Source organism: Pogonomyrmex barbatus, unplaced genomic scaffold (genome assembly GCF_055798465.1).
Source record: "Pogonomyrmex barbatus isolate J1 unplaced genomic scaffold, ASM5579846v1 scaffold8, whole genome shotgun sequence".
NCBI classification, from domain to species: domain Eukaryota; kingdom Metazoa; phylum Arthropoda; class Insecta; order Hymenoptera; family Formicidae; genus Pogonomyrmex; species Pogonomyrmex barbatus.
The window spans coordinates 6,931,632-6,954,636 of record NW_028297182.1 but is presented as its reverse complement, the minus strand read 5'-3'; the positions used below and the strand labels follow the sequence as shown (position 1 = coordinate 6,954,636).

Below are 23,005 nucleotides of genomic sequence, written 5' to 3'. Positions count from 1 at the left end.
CACGCGACTCGCGTGCCTCGATCCCACGTCCCCGTGAAAATTGGCACGCTATGCCGGAATGCGTACCGGCGAATCGCCGGACGAGCTGCGTTTTGCCAGGCTAGACTTTTCGCAACGCCGCGCAAGGTCTTGCTTTCGCTAAACCGCTAGCGGAATAAAAAATTTCGCCGATCGCCCATTCACTTCAAAAAGATCAGCTTTAGCTTGCTCGCTCGATATGCTACGGTAAACTTCTGTATTATTACGTGATTTTAGTTTCAAATGCTTTTCTGCGAATATCTGCAAATATACATTCCGATAAAATTCAAATAACGCTAACCAAATAAGAAAAAAAAAAAAAAAACGTTCAGATTTTGATCAGAAAATTAACCTAAATAACTGATACCGAATTATTAAACGATTGTCGAATGACTATTCGCTTCCAATCTCGGAGGCGGCAGATTTGAGAATTTCATATTTACGCCACCGAAGTACATCGTACATTTTCAACCTATTAGAAGTTAGCCCCACATCTTTAGAAATAACTTATTTTGAGAGTTGTGCTGAATTGTGCTAGGTTTGTGCTACATTGTGCTCAAATTTTAAAATCGTAATGTGAAAAATGTTATAAAAAATGAAAAAAAAAAATGACATTTTATGCTAGCCCCCTATTTTGCGATTTTTTTAAATGTTCTCGATTGTGCTAAGTTGTGCTAGGTTGTGCCAACATTTTGCTAAAATATTATCTTTAAAAAATAATAATAATAAAAGTTATGATAAAAAATAGATTTGGGAAAAAAAAATATATAAATGACATTTATTCTTGTATCAGTCATCTAAAGAGCATACAAATGCATATCTAACATAAACTCGCTTAACACAAATCGGCACAACCGTCGGTTTCGTCAGCACAACAATATGAAGGGCACTTTATTCTTGAACGCGATCCTTTGCGCAAGCATTTTATGTTAAAAATTCGAGTTTGTAGTTAATGAATGTTGATAATACTGCATATCTGAATTGTGTTAGCCTAACACAAGTCGACATAACCGTCGATTTCATCAGTATAACGATATGAAGGGCACTTTACTCTTGAACGCAGCCTTTCGTCCACGCATTTTAAGTTAAAAATTCGGATTTGTAGTTACTCGATATTGATAATACTGCATATCTGAGTTATACTAGCTCAGCACAAGTCAGCACAACATTTGGTTTTGTCAGCACAACGATATGAAGGGCACTTTATTTCTTGAATGCATCCCTTCGTGTCTGGATTCTGTGTTCGTAATTCGAGTTTATAAGCTGAGACACGAAGGGATGCATGCAAGAAGTAAAGTGTCCTTCATATCGTTGTGCTGATGAAACCGAATGTTGCGCTGACTTGTGCTGGGCTAGCACAATTCAGATTATCAACATCCAATAATATATCCAATAACTACAAATCTTTTTTTTAACAAAAAAATGCGTGCGCGAAGGGCCACGTTCAAGAATAAAGTGCTTTTCATATCGTTATGCTGACGAAACCGACGGTTGTGCCGACTTGTGCTAGGCTAGCACAACCTAGCACAATCGAGAAAATTAAAAAAATCGCAAAGTGGAGGGCTAGCCTAAAATGTCATTTTTTTCATTTTGACGTTTTTTTTCATATGATATTTTTCACATTATGGTTTTAAAATTCGGGCACAATGTAGCACAAATCTAACACAATTCAGCACAACTCTCAAAATAAGTGGGGGGCTAACTTTCTAAAAGTGGGGAGCTAACTTCTAATAGGTTCGTTTCCATCGTTCCTTTTGCCGCGTTATGATATGGCTACATCTCTCGCGACGGATAGATTTTATTTAATGCAACCCGAGCCTCATCAGAAGCTCTCGGCCATGCCGGCTGGTAGTCATGTGCAATGCGTAGAGTGCGTCGACTACGGGCAAAGACAATTAGGGCCCACATTAATTAAGGTAATTGCGCCGCACGAGCAGCCTCCTACAAAGTGTTCTCTCCGGATGTACGCACTTAAAACCCCGCCTAACTGCTAATTACAATAAATTTTATACCCATCCCAACGTGACGGGCGTTCGATCATCCTCTTCCCACAGTAAAGAATAAGAGTAATGTTTTCCTTTAAACAATATCGATGAGTGTGTCGTTGGTGATTACAAAAAGTATGAAGTTAGTAAGTGGCTAGATGACGTCCGCGGAAAAATTTTATTACGAGAGTTTTAGTTCATTCAAGTCTTTAAATTTTCAAAGGTATAAGTTTTATATTGAATTTTATGATTTTATGCTTAATTTAATTCTTTTCTCTTTGATATTATTTTATAAAAATATTTCACAAAAAAATTTTCACACGTACTCTCAAGTTTAACTTTAAACAATCTTTTGTTAAGGTCGTAAAAAGGTACGTAAAAAGGTTAAAAAAAAAAACATTAATTACATATGTGAATTATTGTGCATTAATTAGTATATTAAATAACGCAAATTGCGAGAATTAATATCCCATTTAGATTTCTCTTTGTTACAGAAAAATTTTAAAGTCTAGTGGAGTCATTCTAGCTAGAGTAATCCGACCTACTATTCACCAATTCTGGTGAAAGAAGCGATGTTTCTGGCAGCGATCCCGTCAACTTCAATGCGCGTTTCATGCAAGAGACACAATCATCCGCCCGTTTGCTATCTAATTTTCACGCACGATTTCTCGCCATCCTCGACCTGATTGTCTTCGCGGCCGTGTACATTGTGTCGGAGAAGTTGATGCAGGCTATGAAAGAACCAATGCACAACCATTTTCAAAAGATTGATGAGGACGGAACATTGTCTCAATGTGATTAGAATAAATTAATAGATTTAGCAAATTATGCATGACATTCTACTACGCTATTTTTATTTTTTACATTGTAAAATATATATATCAGAGTTTATATTTTTAATATCGAATTTTCCAGATCACAGAACAATAGCGAATCACGACAGGTTTATCCAAGAAGAATTGACCTTTATAAAAAGATTTACGAGAATAGTTTTGATTTTAAGAAAATCATAAAGAAATGATGAACGCAAATTGAAAAGTCTAATGTTCAGTAGTTTGTAACGAAACGAACCTCTTCAACGAAACTGCTTCAAAATCGTGTCTGAATGTAACATAAATAACATATAAAACCTCAAGAGATATATAGATGTACAAATATGCACAACAATGACCTATAAGCAAGAAACTATTATTAGAGAATAAAGGTAGGTAATATAAATTATCCTCAATAGCTCGTTGTCCATATAAAAAATAAGATACTAAAATATCTATTAAACTTAATGTACCTATTACATGTACCGAGCATTTAAAAATATTTAAGATAAAATTTTCACTTTTGCGTTTTTTTATTCGATCGCAATAACAAAAAGAAATTTTTGATACGATTTTTGAGAGATTTTGTTACGGAGGAAACTCTTGATCGCGCGAGAATGGAAAAAATATTTATAAAATCATTATGTATGTATGAGGTAAAGCTCCATCGTGAATTAGTTATTGTACGGTCAATTACTTCATATCATCCAGATATAACTAACATTTCCCGGAACGTCGCATTGCAACCCTATTACAATTGTTTTGCCATTGCATGCGCGACGTCGTCGGCTGCATAATTAAACGATTCGGGATAGTCCTGTCACGCGATGGAAATTACATTTCCTGTTTTAGCTGGGTCAGAAAAGAAGGTTCGTAGGTCGTTCGATCCCACACACACACACACACACACACACACACACACACACACACACACACACACACACACACACACACACACACACACACACACACACACACACACACACACACACACACCACACACACACACACACACACACATTATGGTGAATTATAGTCAGTGGATCATGGTGTCATCAGTTCCACTACAGCCTTTCCTTTGATAATCTTACATGCATAAATGCATAATATAAATACTAATAATAATATCTAATTGTAAATAAATACGATCAGTATAGTTAGTAACATTTTCCTTTAAAATTAACAACGATTAATATCTAAATCTATGTGCTAATATTTTATGAATAATTAATAAGATCTTAAAATATTTAAAGCACATCTTTTCTCGTACCAATATTTTAAAATTGATTTTATATAGATAAAAAAATAATTATAATATTTGACACATAATATCTTTAATACAGATCAAAATAATTCAAATCTTCTTAAATGAGTCACTGAGCTGGGCTCAGTAGATTTAAAGGATTAGAAGTTTCAAAGTTAATTTGAAGATTTAATCAGTAAAATGATAAAATACTTTATACATCGATACAGATCTCAGCCTAATGACCAAGATAGAAAAGAAAAGAGCCGTAGATACTTTTTTGTTCGTGTCTTTGGCCGGTAGCCGGTAGCTAAGATTAGACGAACATTCGCTATATATAGCATGACATTTGTGTATGCGGCGAAACCTCTTAAAACATGAACTCACACACGTGGACGCCGCCTCTTCTTCTCTTCCGCTTCGTCGAGTGAGCTTTAAACGGATTCTTTTTTTACAAAAACTTAATTCGCAGTTTATCTAATTAAGAACAACTAATATTAAATATTCGAAAATTATGATAATTGAATAAATTTAATTATTTTTTTGCAAACAAAAATTATGTATTTTAATGTTGTCTCATAAGCTCGTTAAGGTATTTTCTTAATAATAATTTTCTTACAAAATTGCATATTGGCAATGTGTTATACATCAATCAATAGTTCTTTTTGCAATAATTGATCCATTTTTCATTTGAATTAATCGTAAAGATTCTTTTAGGATTAAAATTATGGAATATCAAATTCAGAAAATCGATCGATGTAATCTAAAACTCCTCGCGCAAATCTTGTAAAAAATCGAAAAAGGATTAAATGATATCGATTTATGATTAAATGATATAGATGATATTGATAGTCGCATCAAATTTTTGTTTTTAGCTTAAAAATTAATATTTTAGTTAAATTAGTAGACATTAGAGACAATCAATAAGCAATACTTAATGCAAAAAAAATCTAACTGTATTGACTTTTTAATGAATTTAAATTGTTTAAAAATTCTTTAGAAAGTCTTTTTAAACAATTTAACTGAATCTTTAAAAAAAAAATATATATATATATATATATATATATATATATATATATAGAAGTAGATATTTATAATAAAAAATTAATTAGATTAATTATAATTATTTTTTAAACAAATAATATGTGTTTTAAATAAAGTTAAAGAAAACAATTTAATAAGAAGAAATCAAGAAATATTCATTCAAAGAAATATAAGAAAAGATTGTTTACTAAAATACTTCAAGAAGGTATATTGATTTGCGAAAAAGAGAAAACCTTTAAGAAACCCGAAAGGAAACCGGTTCGATGCTGTTAAGCACACGTTCTTCGATACGTACCTAGTTGATTTGTGTGGTGCATATTGTAAGTAGTAGTACCATAGTCCAGGGCCATATGCCACACTCTTAAGTAGTAGTATATCCACCGAGATATTTAGTATCCACTGCGGAGCACCATCCGGACTTTTCTTTCTTTTATTTAACACCGGTTTTCACACTCGCAAACGTAAACACCGGGATTATCTTTTCGCCACGAGACACGAATTCACGTTTCCCAAAAGACTAACAATTTATAAACACCACCCTCGTCTTATCGGCGAAACTTTCTCTGTGTTCGTCGCTCTCTATCGCTCTTTTCGCGCGTCCAAGAGAAGATCTAGAAAGAGAATAAAGGAGAATCATCAATTTATCTGTCTTGAAAATGGATCAAGGAGTTTCGTAAACAAGCAAAAGCTCTCTTTTGATAATTATTGAAGAGCAATAGAGTTCGTTAACAATGACATTTATTACATTATCTCGCAATTGTCTCGAGCGTTTAATAAGAATTTATTTTTAAAAAACCAAATTTTTAAAAAATATATTCTATACTTCTCTTTTCCTCTAAACAATTAACTTTTTTTACGTACGTGATTTTATTTAAGAACCCGCCAAAAAATTATAATGTCTTCAGACAGTGTCGTACATCTTTGAGTACTGTTAGTAGTTTATGGGTGCTTTCCATTTAGTGACACAAGTATCATTTTGTCCTTGTTAATCATTGAAAGCCAAGAAAGATAGAACGATACTTGTGTCGACTTGTGTATATTTCCTCCCAATTTTCAAGAAATTTCATCGCAAGTCATTTCTAGTGACTGAATGTAAAAATACTCGAGACGCAAGTTTATTTAAGACGAATTAAGAAGCAAGCATAAAGTGTATGACGATTAAAAATAACACGGAAATTGGAGAAAAAAAATAAAATCTAATTCTCTGCCTTGAGACGCGTATATTGTTCAAATAAATGAATTTTAAACATCGTTTGTTACAACTTTATACGATATTGATAAGGAATTATCAAAATCTACCAAAAAAAATTTAGAATTTATATTGATCGGATATCTTTTTTTAAAAGTAGTTTCTTTTTATAAATTTATATTTACAGATCGTATACAAAATGCAAAAAAGTGAAAGACTGTGCGATGATAAAAGCAATGGTAGCGCATAAAATTCCGATACGATATTTATACGTAAGATAAGATCATGAATAACGTCCGCGCGAACGCCAAGGAATAAAAATCTAATTTCGCGCCTCCGACAAGTGTCAAATGTCCTTGCCAACGATAAGCGCGGCGGGCGACGCGTGCCAAAGAGTTGCCAAATCGTATATCGTATTTATTTTTCTGACGCTGACTGGCTATTCAAAGGTTAAGTAACAGCGTCGTTCACGTTCAACTTCACGGACCTTCGCGATATTGGCGCGATTAATACATAATCGTCGATTTCACACATGTGCTTGGGGTGTATGATTGATGATGGAACTGTTGCCGGAGCGGCGAAATAAATATACGAGACGTTAGAATATCGCATCTTCGTTCGCCATTTATATATTCTCTCTACGTACGATCGATCGACCGTTGCGAGAATAAAATATTGGTCGCGTGATAAGTCACGCGGGTCTTCATTTATCAAACAAAGCTTGTCGAGTGGCATTAATAACGTTGCGACATAAATCGCGCAATAACACAATATAAATTTTTTATATTTTTAGATCGAGAATGGAAATTATTTTCTTATTCTGCACACAGCATACACAGGATATCGTGTTTTTTTAACGACATTCGCAAGTATACTAGGATAAAACTTGAATAATTTATAAATTATGTTTCATTTCATATTCCTCGTTCCATCACTCATAATCGGCTGAGAAATGCAAAATATTCTCAACTTCTATACTTGTTTTAATATTCACGAATTTGTAGAATAAATTCTCTCTCCCCTCCTTCTCGGTCTCTCTTTCTCAGTAATTTATAACTTGATTCATGCGCATTTTGCGCATACTTCTCCTTCCATCAGTTATAATCGGCATGCAAAAAATGTGAAATATTTCCTAGCGCAAAATGAAATTTTCGTTTCGCTCTTACGATGTTAAGCGATTCCGAGAAAATGCGGACAATGCAAGATTGTGCACGTGGAAAAATGTGTCGATCTTCGTCGATACAGAAGCGAAAGAGAGGAAGATCAATGACCGCATAGATACAAGCAACAGGAGAACTAAGTTGACGAAGTCTCCTCCGCTTGAGGAACCTTTTATATAGCGCAAGTACACATCATTACTCCCATTGAAGACGTGACAAAGTTCATTTTTCCTTTTCGCGAAGCCGCGTTTCGATTTTTGTTCCAGCTATTTTTTCGCTAGCAGAAATAAATATCGAACTCATTAAAAACGCAGGTCTCTTCTACATTGACAGGTAAATTTCTATCACGTTAATTTGATCAGTTAAAGGATTATACTATTCAGTCGCGCAAACACAATTTTTATTAAGCGTGATAATGTCGAATATATATATATATATATTTTGTCCATTTGTATCCACTTTTCACATTTTTAGTTTTAACGAGTTTTAGTTTTAACGTATTTTTCATGCAGAGTCCATGCTAATAAAAAACGTATACAGATTATATATTTTTCCCCCTATCTCCCCTTTCCCCCACTCTTATGCACATACACATTTATTTTCATATTTAATTTTAACAAGTTACATATTTTTTTATATAACGTAAAATGATAACGTAACCTTGTTACTAATTTATTACCAGATTGTATAAGAGACTATATTGTGACTGAACGGAAAAAGAAAATATTCTTGTCACCCTTGTTATTTAATATATATTACTCAACACGTTACGCAATTCTTTCTGTTATCAGCGAGATAGACTCGCGGTCGTTTGTCATGTCATCGATTCGGAATGATAGGTGAACGAAAGCGGAAAGAGGCTTCGAGGTTGGAGGATGGAATGTTCGGGAGAGGCAAATAGTTGACCATTCACGTCGTAAATTGATCCCTTGACTTCGCCTAAGTGGCGCGAATGACTGCCATGACGTCATCCGGCGTTTCCTTTTCTTCTCTTTTATCGTAAACCTTTCCGACCCGTGAACAGATCCTCTCTTTTTTTTTCTCGCCGTTTAATCGATGTTACTTTATTAACTGTAAATTCATCTCGATGAAAACTTATACAACATTTTCTCTTAATAATTTCTATTGCAAATATAACGCGAAATTAGTTGCAATAATTAATAATAAATAAATTAGTTAATAATCATCAAAGATTTTTTATATCAATATGAGTGATAAGATAAATTTATTATATCGTGCTATCAGAACAAGGCTTAATTCAAAAAAGGAAAAAAATTAAAAATAGCATTCAGAAGAGAATAATTAAAAATTATGCGACAGTGTTTAAGCAGATCTCGTAGAATTTGCATAAACATTAACAATGGCGCAGTTAAGATATGTGTTTTTAAATCACAGCGTTAAAAAACTTACTTCTTTTTCTAAATAAAGAAGAAACTTGGACGATTATTTTCATGCTATCAGACAGCGATACCGAATTTCGCTGAGCGTCTCGCTTGCGTTACAGAGACGGAGTTACGACATTCGTATATTTATGAGTGTGCGTATTACATGCGTGGTAGTCGTTGGAAATGAAAAGGATCATACGATGACTGACCCAGTTAACCTCCACGCCATTCGACATGAAAAAAGATTCGACATGAAAAAAGATCCTCTATGAAATCACTCGTGGCAAAGTCAATTTGACCGACTCCCTCAGCATTCCTCTTATCATCCATTCCAATTGATCAAAAGACATTCTTTAAACAACACAAATATTGATTTTCTCTCGTTAAAGATCTTGCATTTATAGAAAGAATAAATTTTAAGTCAATCGAAATTTTTTTTTATATAAAATGCAACAAGTTTATGTTTATAACTATCCTCTAATATAATTGGCAATCTCATGGTGATTACGATTAATATCAACATATTATATTCAATAGTAAAAAAAAGAAATTAAATATCTTAATCAGCAATTAGTAGATGAAAATAGTTAATTAGTATCTGTCTTTTTTCAAATATTCATAATTTAAAAAATATTAAAAATAACATTTTATATCTATTAGAATAAATTACTTGCAAGTAAAATATAAAAATTTAATTATATTTTTGAACTTATAAATTTTTAATCAGATGGTCTTTATTAGCGTCAGAATGATATTGATAAAATGTGAATTATATTGAAAATATATATATTGAAAAGAATTGCGAAAAGAGGAAACATCTATCATATCGTATGACTTATGGTAACACTGTTAATTAAAAATGTCATATAACTTTAAAAAGAAATTTAAAAATTTTGGGATCCACGAGAAACTAGATATGACATAAATCTATCGATCAGGTGTTAGAAATTATCCAATGCACGCCATCGATAGTTCGATTGGACCTTCTCTCTCTTAACGTAACCACTTTGCTCTTCTTGCCAAGGTGGGGAAACCTGTACCATTAGCGGGATGTTGAACTTGCCTCCAACCTGGCCGCTTCTACACACGAAGACTCCGATTATAATGGTATTCTGGCATGCCAAAGAGAAAGATTAAGGCGCGTTAGCGACCTTCGTCTCATATTATATACGGAAGAAAAAGCGTGGTTGCAACGCGATCAATCGTAAATAAAGAAATTTGTCAAAAAATATATAAATAAAAAAGCATACATGTATATGTAGAAAAAAAATATATATATATTTCTCTCTTTTTAAAATATGGGAACAGACGAGTGAGGCTGATATTACATTGTCGTATGATAATTTTTTGTTGAGTATCGTATAGAAAATTTTTAAAGATTTAAAAACTTCACTATAGCTAATAACGTTCAAAAAATTTGTCGAATACATGTTTCGTAACAAACGAAATGATTTAACTTGTGAGATGATGATAATACGAAAAGAAATGCAAACAAATCTCAGTGTATACCTATATAAAGAGATTTGGTACATTTAAACGACGCGAAGCGATAAATATAGACTGTTGGATCAGATTGGGTCATCTCCCTCATTCATATAGATTTGATCACACCCGTTAAAGCCCTGAGGCTAGACGCACCTATGATATGAATCGATGTTAATATCAAATTATGTTTAGAAATCAAGATGTACAAATAAAACGTTCTGTACGTGAAAATACGTTCTTCTATGTGAAAATTAAATGCATTTTATATATATCGATATAAATTAATAAATATATCAGAAACATCAAGTCTATTTAAAAAAGTACGTAAACACAATACAAAGGATTTTGCATTTGATATTATAATTTATTAAAACTATTTATAAATGAAAATAGATTTAATGTTCTTAACAAGTTCTTTCAGAATAGAATTTCTGTCATGCGCTGCCTTAATAAATATTATGCCTTAATAAATAAATAGATAGTACGATCTCTAATTGAATTCTGTAGTCAATAAAATAAGAAAATTATTTCCTCTTTGATCAAAGTCGAGAGAAACAACTTCGTGCGTTTCACATTGTGCGATCAAGATGTAAAATCGATGATCGTCGTACAGACAATTTGAAAATCTCATCGATATCCGGTCGTACAGACGCGGAAATTCCATGAGAAATATGGCACGTGATGTGGAAAGACTATAGACGATTGCATATGCGGAATTATGTGACGTGTATTCCTCGAGGTGACCGAAGAAAGTATGTATATACTCAAAGAAAAAAGTCGCGGCTGGTTCGTTCCACACACGTTCGTTGCGTGTGCTCACACAAACCTAAACACACACACACACATACACAAACACACACAACATGTTCCGATCCGCTGCGTATAAGACAAGGTATTATTAATTCACTAATTTATCCAACAGACTACGATATAGCTGCAACCATAGTGATTGAATCGATTTTTCTTTAGAAGAGAAAACTAATATGCTATGTGGTAACGCAGTCACCAAGAAAAAGATATAGATATATCAATATCCAATCAAAATAAATAGTAAATATTTGCTGGTCACACTTGTGACCTGTCAAAATGCTAGAATAATCGAATGTAAAACCGATAGAGAATTTTAATGTGTAAGTTCAAGGTGTTATTAGAAAGGATTGCTCTTTGGATTAACTCACGTTCAACCAACACCTTCTGTTATTTCTGTCAATGTTGCTATTTCTTGAAACCAGCTGATAAAAAAAAAAAATTGAAATAATCTGTGCTTGTAAATAAATTATGCAAATCATTCATAATCAGATAAAATATTTATAATTTATTGCTTGTATTATACATTCTGGCACTCGCATGGAAATTATTATTTTATATTATTCGAATATTATACGGTATTAATCGACGAATTCCTTTTTTTTTTTTTTTAATGAAAAAAAAATCGCAACAGCCGTACAGTTAACGGGTTAACGGTCTCGATCGGAGAGCGAAAATCAAATCTATCGATCGCACTACTTTGCCAACGGTTTGATTGGAAAAAAAATTGAGTCTCTAACCGGTGTGTCAGTAATAGAACACTATATTCTAGAGGAGGGAACTATATATATTTTTCTCGCTGCCCGATTCCTTTCGTCTCGTGATTGCGCAGCGGGCGTGCCCGAAACCTGTCCGTTTATCCCTTCTTTTCTCTTTCTCTCGAAAAAGCGGCTATCTACCTATCTATCTACCCACCGAAAGTCTATTTCTCCCGTTGAGTAGGCGCCAAGAATCTATATTTGACATCGCCACGCCTCCGCGACTTTTCGCGTACCGGCATACAACGCGCGATAAAGCCGCACGCGGAAATTCGCGTCGCGATTAAGGCGATTAAATTAATCGCCGCTGCGACAATAAGTTATATTTCGCTTGATAGATCGTAGATTTGCAATACAAAACCATTTATATCCTTCTTCATTAAGACGAAGAGATAAACAAGATCCCGAGGCTATTTAAATATTGTTATCATCGTAGAAAAAAAGTCAGTCTTAAATCAAGACTGTATATTCTCGTATATATAAGAATATAATCTTTACGAGCGCGTTGCGGCTCTGCGAGTTAGCGCGAGACTCGTAAGTCAGAAGTCCCGGGTTCCAAATCCCGATCCCGACCGACAATATTTACAAGCGACGGCGCTCCTCCTATCCGGAGATCTGGCAAACCGCCTAGAGTAAGTCCGAGAAAAATCCCTATATTGGCCGTTCGGAACCGGCGTAAAACCATATAACTTATATAACGGAAGGAGAATACGGACATCAAGCTGTGAGCGAGATCTAAAAGATCGACATATCTTTCTGTCCTGCTCGGTGACGGATTTTTCTTTACGCGCATGACCACACTCTGCCAATCAAAATTTTTATATGACCATATTGTTTTCATAAGCGATTTTTACGGGAGGATTTTTTGACCGCATCTCACTTGACATATGCGCAGAAAGAACAAGAGTCACTGAGCAAGACAAAAAATACATCTTCTGTCTCTCAGATGTTGCTCACACTTTCCACTCATTGCTTGGATAAGTTATTCCTGTTCCATTTACTATAAGTTCTATGCTGTATATTCGTGTTACACGTGCATCATGGATATATAGCAGAGATAGCCGAAAGGCATTGGACAACTTCGAAAGACGTTCTAAACCTTGTAGATTATAATTTTTATATAGATTTTTAGTCTTGAATTGAGCAAAAGTAATACTTGCATTAATAAATTCAATTAAATCAAAGCTAAAATTTTTAAAATTATAATATTTTTGCTTATATACGAGAATATTTGTCTTCATTTTAAGACTAATTTGTTTTCTAGTAATAAGTTATAAGTAATGTTTTTGTTATTATTATATCATGATAATAAAATAATCACATTATTTTATTCACAATATCGCTACAAATTAAAAAACCATGTTGAGAAACGCGATATAAGAGACACGATACAGAAGTGAATGAAATAAAAACGTACTACAATTAATTAATCAAAATGTGTTAAGTGAGTTGTTAATTAAATTAATAGGTCGCAGCTCTTTTTATTGCGAAATTATCACAGAAATTAATAAATCCATCTCTGCACACCCATCCCTGAGTTTCCCGAATTAAGCTTCGGTCAACGAGCTCGTGTGTATCCAGTGTGCGATGAGGCGAGAGAAAGGCGAGGGAAAAGTCAACGAGGCCGAAAAAAATAGAGAGAGAAAGAGGAGAACCTCCGATAACGACATCAACTCCTACGCTTTTCTCACCCTTGTGCGTGTCGTTATTTTCGCAGTCCCGTGCGAAATTTGCCACCGTTTTGCACATTTCGTGCACATCGGCACTTTCGTGTCTAATAATATATTTACCGATCGACCTATTAAAAGTTAGCCCCCCACTTTTAGAAATAACTTATTTTGAGAGTTGTGCTGAATTGTGCTAGGAATTGTGCTACATTATGCTCGAATTTTAAAACCGTAATGTGAAAAATGTCATAAAAAATGAAGGAAAAAAAAAACGACATTTTAGGCTAGCCTCCCATTTTGCGATTTTTTTAATTTTCTCGATTGTGCTAGGTTGTGCTAGGTTGTAAGATAATATTGTGCCAAAATATTATCTTTAAAAAAATAATAACAATAAAAGTTATGATAAAAAATAGATTTGGGAAAAAAAATATATAAATGACATTTATTCTTGTATCAGTTATCTAGAGAGCATACAAATGCATATCTAACACGTACTCGCTTAGCACAAATCGGCACAATCGTCGATTTCGTCAGCACAACGATATGAAGGGCACTTTACTCTTAAACGCAGTCCTTCTCGCATTTTTTGTTAAAAATTCGGATTTGTAGTTATTGTTATTGTAGTTATTGATGTTGATAATAATAATACATATCTGAGTTATGCTAGCCCAGCAGAAGTCAGCACATTTGGTTTTGTCAGCATAACGATATGAAGCACTTTATTTCTTGAATGTATCCCTTCGTGTCTGGATTCTGTGTTCGTAATTCGGGTTTATAAGCTGAGATCGTTGTGCTGACGAAACCGACGGTTGTGCCGACTTGTGCTGAATTAGCACAATTCAGATATGCAGTATTATCAACAGCGAGTAATTACAAACCCGAATTTTTAACATAAAATGCGTGCGCGAAGGGCCGCGCTCAAGAGTAAAGTGCTCTTCATATCGTTATGCTGACGAATTGTGCTGACTTGTGCTAAGCGAGTATATGTTAGATATGCATTTCTATGCTCTTTAGATGACTGATACAAGAATAAATGTCATTTACATATTTTTTTTCCAAATCTACTTTTTATCATAACTTCTATTATTATTATTTTTTTAAAGATAATATTTTTTGACACAATGTTAGCACAACCTAGCATAACCTAGCACAATCGAGAAAATTAAAAAAATCGGGGGGCTAGCCTAAAATGGTTTTTTTTTTCATTTTTTAAAATTCGAGCACAATGTAGCGCAAATTACCTAGCACAATTTAGCACAACTCTCAAAATAAGTTATTTCTAAAAATTTTTTCTGGGGAACTGACTTCTAATAGGTCACCGATCGCACAACTTTACATAGTACTCGCGCGCACGCGAGTACAAGCATTCCCAATACAACCGTAGCGCGGAACGAGTTTCAGAGTTACGCGTAAACGGGAGCGGTGAACGTAAAGGCGAGCTCTCGGCACCTCATCATGCGTGGCACACGATATTGAATTTTTGAAGAAGAGGCGTAAATGTATAGATCTGAAGGCAGCACCGTTCATAAATTTACATCGCGAGTTCACGATGGCGAAAGTTTCGACATACCGACGGCATTTTATCTAATTTTATATCAGTGTCGGAAATTTTTGATCATGCGTCGAATTTTTCATAACAGACAGAACAACGAAGGTATAAGGGTCTTTCTAAATACACCAAGTAAATAAAGTTTCTTTAAGTTTTTTACATAGTAATAAACAAAAAAAAATATTCTCTATTTATATAATCGTAGTGTGATAAGTTAATCTTTCTTTCAACAAAAAGTAATTTGATAAAATTTTTTAATAGCTACGTTTAATTAGTCTCAGATAAAAAAGTACTAAGAAATAGTTATAATAATTGTATATTAATAAATAAACTTATTATTTCACTTTATTAAAATATATCAAGCATTATATAAAGAATTTATTTTAATTCATTTGAGATCAATATTAAATGGAATGAAAATCGAGATTTAATTTAGAAATTACAGAAAAATGTGGACGTCTCTTATAAAAAAATATAATCATGTGTAATTGAACAGATTTTTAAATAATAACTTTAATATAATAATAACTTTTCATTCTATGGCTTTCCAAAAACTTTTAAAAATTTCTTTAATCAAATTGCTTGACCTTGAAAAAAAAAAAAAAAACAAACTTGATGGGAAACGGGTAACAACTGCAATCATCAGATCCGATGTAGCGTTCAATATTGACTTTGCGGAGTATGGCGTTTGAGAGTTAAAACTACGTCAATATCCGTCGACTTAATTACCAAGTTCACCGCGGGCGCTTCACGATTATGAAGACAGTTGCGAGAACTCGCTATGTGGGTCGGGACTCGAGGAGAACGAACTTGCGATCCATCGCTTCGCGAACGAAAGAAGCGACACACGAATCATGCGTTTTACGAAGGGAAAGTTTCTATGTCGTGTTTCTCTTTTTCACGTATTTCGTGCACGCTGTATGTGTGTGTGTGTGTGTGTGTGTGTGTGTGTGTGTCTGTGTGTGTATGTGTGTGTGTGTGTGTGTGTGTGTGTGTGTGTGCGCGCGCGCGCGCACGTTCACGGGTTACGCGGTTACGTAGAACGACGACTTCGGAAGTGAGGTTCTTCGGCTTCCACATCGTAAAATGCCGCGATGAATCGATGACGGTATGCGCCGCAAAGAAAGGCAGAAAGCGAGGGAGCGCTCGTGAGACACAGCGCGACCTAGGTGGAATTTTAATTCTCTCGCGTTAAGCCCGTTTCACGCGACTTGGAGTACGCTCGATAACGATGCAGATATAACGATATTTCCTGGCTAAAATCTTTCCTTTGCAAGAATATCGAAATAGAAAATTCTCGAATTCTAATCAAGTCTCAATTGTTACACAACATCATCCGAACAAATACGTTCGAATAGATATTTTTTTATTGCAAAATAAAAATAATTTAATTAATTAATAAAAATGTTTAAAAAATTTAACTGTAATTAAGACTTTTTTTTAGATAAAATGTTCTGTTCTGTTTACAGATGCAAATAATATACAATTTTATATCTCTTCATATAAACTTTCCTAATATATATTCTTGACTTATGATTATCATTGAAGAAAACTTGAATAATCTTATCAATTTAGGTTTTATCTATTCTATTTTGATAATTAGAATCTTTTCTTGATTTTGTAAACGCAAAGTTCCAACTTTGTTAGGCATTTTTCAAAGCGTTTTCGAAGTTACACTTTGTGTAAAACGAATTTTACGAATATCATCGAATTTGTATGTATTTATCGATTGCCAACACGCGCGCATTCTACGCAAGATTCCAATATTGTACACTCGCAGATCCGCTTAACCCAATTAAATTGCATATCTCAACACGTCGCTAATTGGTCGCTAGTAATATAATCTACGTTATATACGCATTGTTATATATGAAATCATATATAAAATAAAATTAATAATATTAGTGCACGAGTCACATACGAAATTAATTCCCTTTTTATTTTATGTATAATGCCCTTTAAATATTAATAAAAAATTCGATTTATAATTGAAATAAAATATAATTTCTTTGAAACGATATTGCTTCTGAAACATTTCTAAAACAAGGACATCGTTTTAAATTAAAATAATATATCTACAATTATTAAAATGTGCTTGCCACTTTCACATGCAGCGATACGTTAATTCGAAATGCAATCACAAGATTAGATGTACAAATAAATAATAAATCTAACATCGTGCACCGTGACGATATTTCGATATGACGCAAAATATTATTTATGCGCTTTTCGGCGCGATAAGGTTATCGAGATATTAATCGTCTATGACCGACGTAAATGTCAGGCGAATCGTTCTCGCGCGCGTGAGGACGCGTATGAAAGGACCTTTACCTGTCGGCGAAATATCGTTATTTTCAATTCTACGCGTGAGCGTTTGATTCGACAAACGTGATCGTCGTTATCGCCGTGTCGTGTTGCGCGACGCAACTCGCGCGTAAATCTTTCTTCGGCACGCTCACGCTCACGCCGCGCTGTTTTCGTTCGTTGACCGTTGAACGACCGGCGATGCAACGACGCGACGTCCGGGATCGACGAATCGAACCGAATCGTTCGACTGTCGCGTCACGGGTATAGCCGTTCTTCATTCATCGCGTATAAATGAAAGTGCGAGACTTTATGTTCGACGATAAATAGCATAAATCAATATGCCATGTTTTGTTTGTTTTTTTTTCCAATGACGACCGCTGTTTTCAAACAGAAATTCTCTTTACATTAGGATATTTTGTTTAACTCTCCTCTTCTCGCGGTAATATCTAGCGAAAATTCTCGTGATAATAAAAAAACAATTTATTGTAAAAAATATTTATTTTAGAAGTATATAAAGATTGTAGAACCAATGTGGATTTATGATATTAGAAAAATAAATATATGGCATCATAGAAATTCTAATAGCTAAATTTTGATAAATAATAAAATATTTTTGTAAAATTTTAGTATTAATATAATTTACATTTATGCTATATTTAACATTATATAATATACACGACATATTCGAAGAGACATTTTTTTTTACAATATAATAAAGAGAAAAAAAAATATTTTTATATTTTTTATTAATATGCAGATATAATGGGCAGACTAATTTTCGAGAAAGCCTATCGAGAAAAACATATTCCTAATATTTTTCAGATCAATTCCACCTGTTGTAATTTTTTTTTTTTTTTATTTTAATGCGAGAACACGCGATTAGTTTGCAACTTTATCAATTTTTTTTATATCTCCTTTTCATAGAATTGACCACTGACTTCTGAGTGGCCCGTTTAATAATCGACTGTCATATACCTATTGCCACGCGCAAGCGAGCGATCGACTCCGAACGTGGGCGTCGCACACAACAGGTGTTTCCTGCGTGCGGAGCATTTTCCTGCTGCCCGAGAGAGCAGCCACGCTCTTTCTCTCCCATCGACCCTCTTTCGCGATCAGATCTTAGTGGTGTATGTCGTGTTTACGCTTCGGACACGTGTATCCGACGATCACGGTCGTCTGCTTTTTTTTTTCACGTTACGTCACGTTACGTGATCTTCGGACGCATCGCGGACGATTTAAAGTTTGAGGCGAAATGCGAATGCGTTGCGATGACGTGACTTTATTGGCACTCGCGCGAGGCATCCGTTTATCCGCAGAAAAGGAAAGCGTCATTATCTTCCGGCGCGGCGCGGAAAACAGAAACGCCGAGCAGTCTGTTTTTGTCGATGGAGCTCATTAATATTCGATGCCGCGAGTTACGCGATAAAAGCGTGCCGCGCTACCAAAAGGAGAGAGCGCGAGAGAGAAAGAGCAATTAGACATGGAGAGAAAAGAGGGAGAGGGAGAGGGAGACAGAGAGAGAGAGAGACAGACAGACAGACAGACAGAGAGAGAGAGAGAGAGAGAGAGAGAGAGAGAGAGAGAGAGAGAGAGACGCGTCTTCGTCTTTTGCTCCTATCGCGGGGCACTGTGTGTCGACCGCATTTATCGAGCGAAAGATACTCTCGCGCTCCGGGACGCGGAGCGACGCGAAAGAATGCAGATTGCGTGGAACGGAGGACGCGCGCGCGTGCGCGCGCGCACACTATCGGGTGAACGCAAAGCGAGAGAGCGCAGGGAAAACGATCCGCCTCGCGCGATCCGTAGATCTTCGTGCAACGCGCCTCCTCGACCCGTCGTCGCCCGCTTACGTTCGTTGCGACACCGCTCTCCGTGAAATCGCGGAAATATGACTGCCCGCGCTTGGTAGCCGCAGTCACCGAACGTTTCCGAACAAAAAAAAAAAAAAAAAAGAGTATCGTTTCTCCATTTACCTCTCGCACGGCGTCCGTCCCAGATCCTCCTCTGCTTCAGGCAATTTGAGTATCCACCAACGCGCGCGAAAGAATGAGAAAAAGGACAGATAAATCCGACGACACTCAAATTCTTCTCTCACCACAGACGCGCGCCTGTTCAACGTTCTCCGTTCTCTCTTTAGATCTTTTCGTACCGCACGCTCTCACACACAGTCGATCGTGCCGATGATTGTCATTCTCGTCGATCACAACGCCAACAACACAACGATAACGACGACGACGACGACGACGACGATGATGACGACGATGATGATGACGACGACGATAATTACGGCACACACCGAGACGCAATATGCACGGGAGCGTACGCGGTGCACCGACGGCGAACGGAGCGCGGCGCAACGTCGCTGCTGCACCCGGGAGACGCGCTGGCGGCGACGGTCGCTGTTACGCGGGACGAAGGTCGCATCGACGGGCACGCAAACGGAGCGATTCGATTGGTAACGGCAGCAGCGAGGACAGACACACGCCGCACGATACACAAGAAGGAACTGCATCGCGCGGCCGCGTCGCGCCTCTCGTCTCTCGCGCGCGCACGACGCCTGCGCCACCGCGCGGCCGCCGCCGCAGACTCGATTATTTATAGAGACCCAGCATTGTTGTGTGTCCACGCGTTTCCTCGCGCGCCCCAGGATCGTCTCTCGCATCTTCGGCACCGCGAACCAGCGAACTCCGTTTTCGCGTAAACGCGAGATGGCGCGTAATTAATTTCGTAGAAATTTATATTATTGACGAATCTGTAGTAAAATATTATCCAACTTGAAATTATAATAAATTTCAAATTTACTAATAATCATAAAATTTCAATATAACTTTGTAAGTTTAGAAACTTAAAATATAAAATTTTAAATCCTTGGCTTTGTAATCATTACTAAAAATATTAAATATAAGTCCAACTTGTCTAATTGTCAAAATTATAATTCTAATTTATATTTACTAATTACAAAATTTCTAAAAATGAAGGTTATTGATTTTATAAATTTTTATATTGCATTTTAAACTAAGTTAATAAGTTTAATTTTCCACGTAATCACATTTATTTCACCAACAAATTTGAAATGAGACTCGACTATTGACAAAGCAAACATTGATGGTAATAATTATGCATTACTCGTATAAGAATGTTGTTTCAATTCATCTATATTCAGACTTGCCTTTGCAAATTTCTTTTGTTCTTTACCTTTGACACATTCCTAGAATAGAACTCCGACGCCTCTCATTACGGATATGCACGCGAAACAGATAATTGCGGATATTCGCGACACGTGTCAAACGCAAACGTTCCGCGCAAATGGCGGTAAACCGATCGAACGGGTGAGTAATGCAAACGCGTAGGGCAAACGTTACGATATCGTGCGTTACGGTAACGTGGGCAGTTAGGTACATACGTCATTCTATTCAACTCTGTTTCCTCGTCATAAATAGATGAGCCCGATTAATCATCGGATAGCGAGCCCGGAGGGTTTACCTCATTACGCGCTTGAAAAATCGATATTTTTCCTGTAATCGGTATTTATATCCCGATTAGTTCAATCCCTCGCGATTACGTCTACCCACGTAAGAAAAGTATATCCATCAATCGTTACCGCATACAAGTCGTTAAACTTCTCATGGTATAACATCTAACGTTGAACGCGACTATGTGATTCATCCTATTGATATTCTTCAAAAATATTTTCAAGATATAATTTTGTTGCTGGAAAGATTTTTTTGTAGTTATTTCAATTAAAATTTATTTTAATTATATCTCTTAATTTATTAGTATAAAATAAATAAACGTATATCTACATTGACTTTTTGAATATTGAATAGAAATGTTTTAATTGAAAAAGAAGAATTTAAGTATATTGATCTAAAATTCAGACGATGACTAATCGACTCTGTCAATAACAGAATGGGCTCAAAAGATTTGTAAGTAAACAAGTTTCAATACAAATGTAAAATAATCTGAACGACTTAAAAATGCATTGCACGCTATCGGAAGTCCGTGGGCGCTGTGGCTGGCAAGTTCTCTTATCGCCAGCCCTTTGTTTTCTACGCTTTAATTCACCGAAATCATATAATAATCAACGACTGCGTTGCTGGCGTTAATGACACTGCACAGATTACGCTTATCAAATCGTATGGTCATGGTACGGAGAAGAAAAAAATACACGTAGTCGTATCGCATCATCCATTCAAGTTCCTGATCGAATTATATATATAAATAAATAAATGTGTGTGTGTGTGTGTGTGTGTGTGTGTGTGTACATATACATATCTATACATACACATATATACATACATACATGAAATTATGAAGAATATAATTTTCTATCAGTATAAATTTCTTAGATGTAGAAAAATAGAAATTTAGAAAATAAGATACTTATTGATAAAATAATATTTTTTCGGAAAAAATGTCAGACTGTTAAGATTTTAAAATTTAATTTAAAATTATCAGGACGTTTAAAAAATTATGATAAGGAATAATCATTCTTTGATTTCTTTGGAAAACTGTTTTCTAAAGAAAGTCTGCCGAGGTTGAAAGTTAGAAGAAATAATGTTCTAATCTATTATGAAAATTGCAGTCAGCAATTTTGAGAAATTGAGTCTATCTTGGAGTTTCATCTATCATATCTATCTAGGTTCTAGTCCTCGATTGGAACGGGAATTACATTTTATCAATATTTCCTTGACCACGTTATTGGTAAGCCGGAGCAAGCAGAGTCAGAATTATTCGCTCATTTGGATTAATCATGTCGCTGCGCAAATTGACATTTGGTCCGAGATCGTGCTCTCTGACGCAATCCTGACACGGCGCAACTACAGCTTCGATTTGCATTTTGCAAAAGAATACATCGAACAACGCGCTCTATTTTCTAAAAATTCACGCCGAATTCTGCAACGTGGGTTTCGAATTCATTACGTGGGTAATGTATAAAAATTGCAAATAATATAAAACGTACGTAAAACAATATTATTCCAGAGTGTTATTTTCCATAAATAATAAAAAGAAGCGTGTCATGCCGATTATGATAAATAGAGATAATTTTCGTATATCTATAGTATAAAAATACAAAGCCAAATTTTAGAGACAAAGATAATTTATTTAGAGAAAAAAAATGACGACATGGGATATTCCTCACGTGGCTTTTCAATGCGCAGAAAATACGCGGTTGAATACATAAGCTGTATGAATTATACATGTATGAATCTGAAATATAAATATCTGCGATGTAAAGATAAATTACAAAAATTCTGATGTAAACGCATTGGAAATGTTTGCATTTCTCTGAGAGAAAGATCGCCTAAATCGCCTATCTCGTATATCTATATTCTTTCCTGTCGCACATCCTAAAATAAACGCATCGCGCTTGAGAAATGCAACTCCGGTATGATGCCCTTGCTCCGCAGACTGCAGGTGGTTTCCTTCGGAAAGTGGCGGGTAGGCTTGACAATAACGATCGATTCCACTCTAAAGTATTAGAAAACAAGAGAGAAAAGTCACATTTTCTCTCTGACAAGTTTCTCGCACGTAATATTGTGCACCTCCATGCCTTTGACGAGCCTGCTCTTTCCCGTCCCCATAGATCTAATTC

General features: G+C 35.3%; 1 protein-coding gene across 8 annotated transcripts in view; it reads right to left on the bottom strand.

Moving 5' to 3' along the window:
- Nucleotides 1-23,005, bottom strand: part of HDAC4 (histone deacetylase 4) — a 104,058-nt gene that overhangs the window by 40,238 nt on the left and 40,815 nt on the right. For 2 of the 8 annotated variants that reach the window (XM_089083994.1, XM_089083995.1), the window contains exons 1-2: nucleotides 19,383-19,937; nucleotides 5,398-5,713 (exon numbers count right to left, since the gene is read on the bottom strand). The exons of 4 other annotated variants lie outside the window; for them this stretch is intronic. In XM_089083994.1, coding sequence (XP_088940120.1) covers nucleotides 5,398-5,452 — 55 coding nt within the window. In that variant the 5' untranslated portion in view covers nucleotides 5,453-5,713; nucleotides 19,383-19,937. Of the gene's footprint in view, nucleotides 1-5,397; nucleotides 5,714-19,382; nucleotides 19,938-23,005 lie in introns of those variants that run through there. 2 more of the 8 variants (XM_089083999.1, XM_089084000.1) reach the window with 1 other exon arrangement.